The following is a 2,300-nucleotide window of genomic DNA, read 5'->3' as shown; positions in this document are numbered from 1 at the left end:
TGCCTGCAGGTGGGGAACGCCTACGTCATCGTCTACTCCATCACCGACCGCCGCAGCTTTGAGAGCGCCTCGGAGCTCCGCATCCAGCTGCGCTGCGCACGGCAGGCCGAGGACATCCCCATCATCCTGGTGGGGAACAAAACCGACCTGGTGCGGTGCCGCGAGGTCTCCATTGAAGGTAAGCAGTGGGGAGGGGGGGATCTGGCTGACGGGGAACCCCGTGGGGGGCCCTGTGCCTGGGCTCCCTGCCCAGCTGCTTTCCCCACGTCTGTCCCCTCATCCCTGGATGTGCAGCTCCTGCCCCACATGTGGCAGCACCTGGGGTGCCAGTGGGGGCCATGCCCCCCTCCTTGCCCTTCCCTTGCAGAGGGCCGTGCCTGCGCCGTGGTGTTTGACTGCAAGTTCATCGAGACGTCGGCAGCTCTGCAGCACAATGTGGCCGAGCTCTTCGAGGGGGTGGTGCGGCAGATCCGCCTGCGCTGCGGGGGCAAGAAGGCCCACACGTGCCCCGCTCCTGGACAGAAGCGCAAGGAGAGCCTCACCAAAAGAGCCCGGCGCTTCCTCGACAGGCTGGTGGCCAGGAACAGCAGCAAAGTGGCCCTCAAAGTCCGCTCCAAGTCCTGCCATGACCTGTCTGTGCTCTGAGAGCTGCCACTGCCTTCCCGACCCTCCGCACATGCAGGCTGGGGACTCTCCTCTCTGCCAGCAGCGTGGCCAGCGGTTCTCCAGGCAGAGCCGGAGTGATGCGGAGGACATGGAGCTGTTTTAACCGGTGCTGAGGGATGCCCAGGGTGCTCTGGATCTGGCCACTTCCCCTCCAGAAGAGGGAACAAGTGGGGCCCATGGGTCCCCTGGGCTGCACCCATGGAGCAGCGGGTGGGGCAGGCCCCTCTGTGTGGGGTGGTGGGACTTCGGGAGGCTCCTGGGGAGCCAGGGGTGAGGGGTGGCCGTGCCCCGGGGCAGGGCTGCCTGCAGGGCTGGAGCGGCTCCCGATTTTTTTTGTGGCCAGTCCCAGTCACAGTGCCCATCCTTCACAGGGCAGCAGGGACCACCGAGGGCACCATCACGGTGTCCACCTTGAGGACACCCATCACCTGGCACCCCCAGCCCCTCTGCGCCAGGGCTTTGTGCCACGTCTCCCTGGCACCGGTGTTTCTTGGACTGAGGTTTTTCTGCTCTCTCCGTACTGGTGCAATGGGAAACCCCTCGTTCTGCAGAATAAACCACATCAGGGAGCTGCTGGTCTCTGCTGGGTCCCTGCCATGGGGAGCTGCGTCCCAGAGCTGCATGGCCAGATTCAAGCCCAGTTCTTTGCCTGCGGCCAGGGCAGAGGATCTGCCTCCTGCCCCAGCCAGGCCTCGGTGGGCTCCAGCTTCACCAGCTGAAACGTCTCTGGGCAGGGAGAGCCTCCCTCCAGGGTCACCTTTGGCCACCCTTGGTGGAAGTCCCGATTCCGCGCCTCAGTGCTTGCAGTATCATCCCCTGCAGCATCTCCCTGCAGAAACCCCCAGCCCACCTGCACCTCCCGGCTCCTGCCCAGCTCTGGAAAAGCCCCTGGCAAGGGCTGGGCTCTGCTGAGGCTTCAAGCCCCTGAGCACCGCGGGAGCTGCAGCCTGGGCAGGGAGCCGGGTGCCCGGTGGCTCCTGGTGCCCCGGGAAGGGGCAGGGAGGCAGGAGCAGAGCAGCCTGGCACAGCCGGGAAGGGACGTGCTTGGCTGCAGCAAGCAGCGAGTGACCCCAGGCACCTGGGGAGGCAATGGTGGAGCTGCCGGTTGTTTTTAGGCTGTGCTGCTGGCGAGCAGCCGGGACGCGGCAGGGGAGCCTGCTCGGCAGCCCCGGGCCCGGCGCCAGGGAGGATCAGCGGTGCCCTCCCTCCCTGGGTCAGGTCGGGAGTTTCCGTTCGTTCTGCATCTCGAGCATGGGGAGCTGCTCGGAGAGGGGGTCACCAGTGCAGAGGGGACACTGGGATGGGATGGCACCCTGTCCCCATGGGAAAACAGTCTCTGTGCGTGCAAACCCTGGTGAGGGCTTCTCCCCGCTGGCTCTGTCCCCAGGACCAGGGAAGCAAGCTCAGACTTTCCTCCTTGTTGCTCCCCGACCCCTTGCTGACCGCGGTGTTGCTGCTCTCCCCTTCCTGCTGCCCCAGCTCCAGCTGTTCTGCCGGGGCCCTGCCCTGGAGCTTCCCGGTTCCTGGTGCTGCTGAATGCGATGCTGTGGTTCACACAGCATCAGCCGCGCTGGGGACAGGGGCTGCACACCAGGGACAGGGGCTCCTTGCTGCTGCCGGTGCCTCCCACGGCT

The 2,300-nt window shown here is 66.0% G+C and overlaps 1 protein-coding gene across 1 annotated transcript; it reads left to right on the top strand.

The window, feature by feature from the left end:
- Window positions 1–645, top strand: REM1 (RRAD and GEM like GTPase 1; the record flags this gene model as incomplete). The annotated part of the gene is made up of 2 exons (XM_009643014.1): window positions 1–178; window positions 368–645. Coding segments are annotated over 2 exons (456 nt in total), but the record flags the coding sequence as incomplete, so codon positions are not given.
- Between the last annotated feature and the right edge of the window lie 1,655 nt (window positions 646–2,300).

This window comes from Egretta garzetta, unplaced genomic scaffold (genome assembly GCF_000687185.1).
Source record: "Egretta garzetta isolate BGI_Z169 unplaced genomic scaffold, ASM68718v1 scaffold1037, whole genome shotgun sequence".
In the NCBI taxonomy this organism is placed as follows: Eukaryota; Metazoa; Chordata; class Aves; order Pelecaniformes; family Ardeidae; genus Egretta; species Egretta garzetta.
This window is presented reverse-complemented; position numbering and strand designations above follow the sequence as displayed.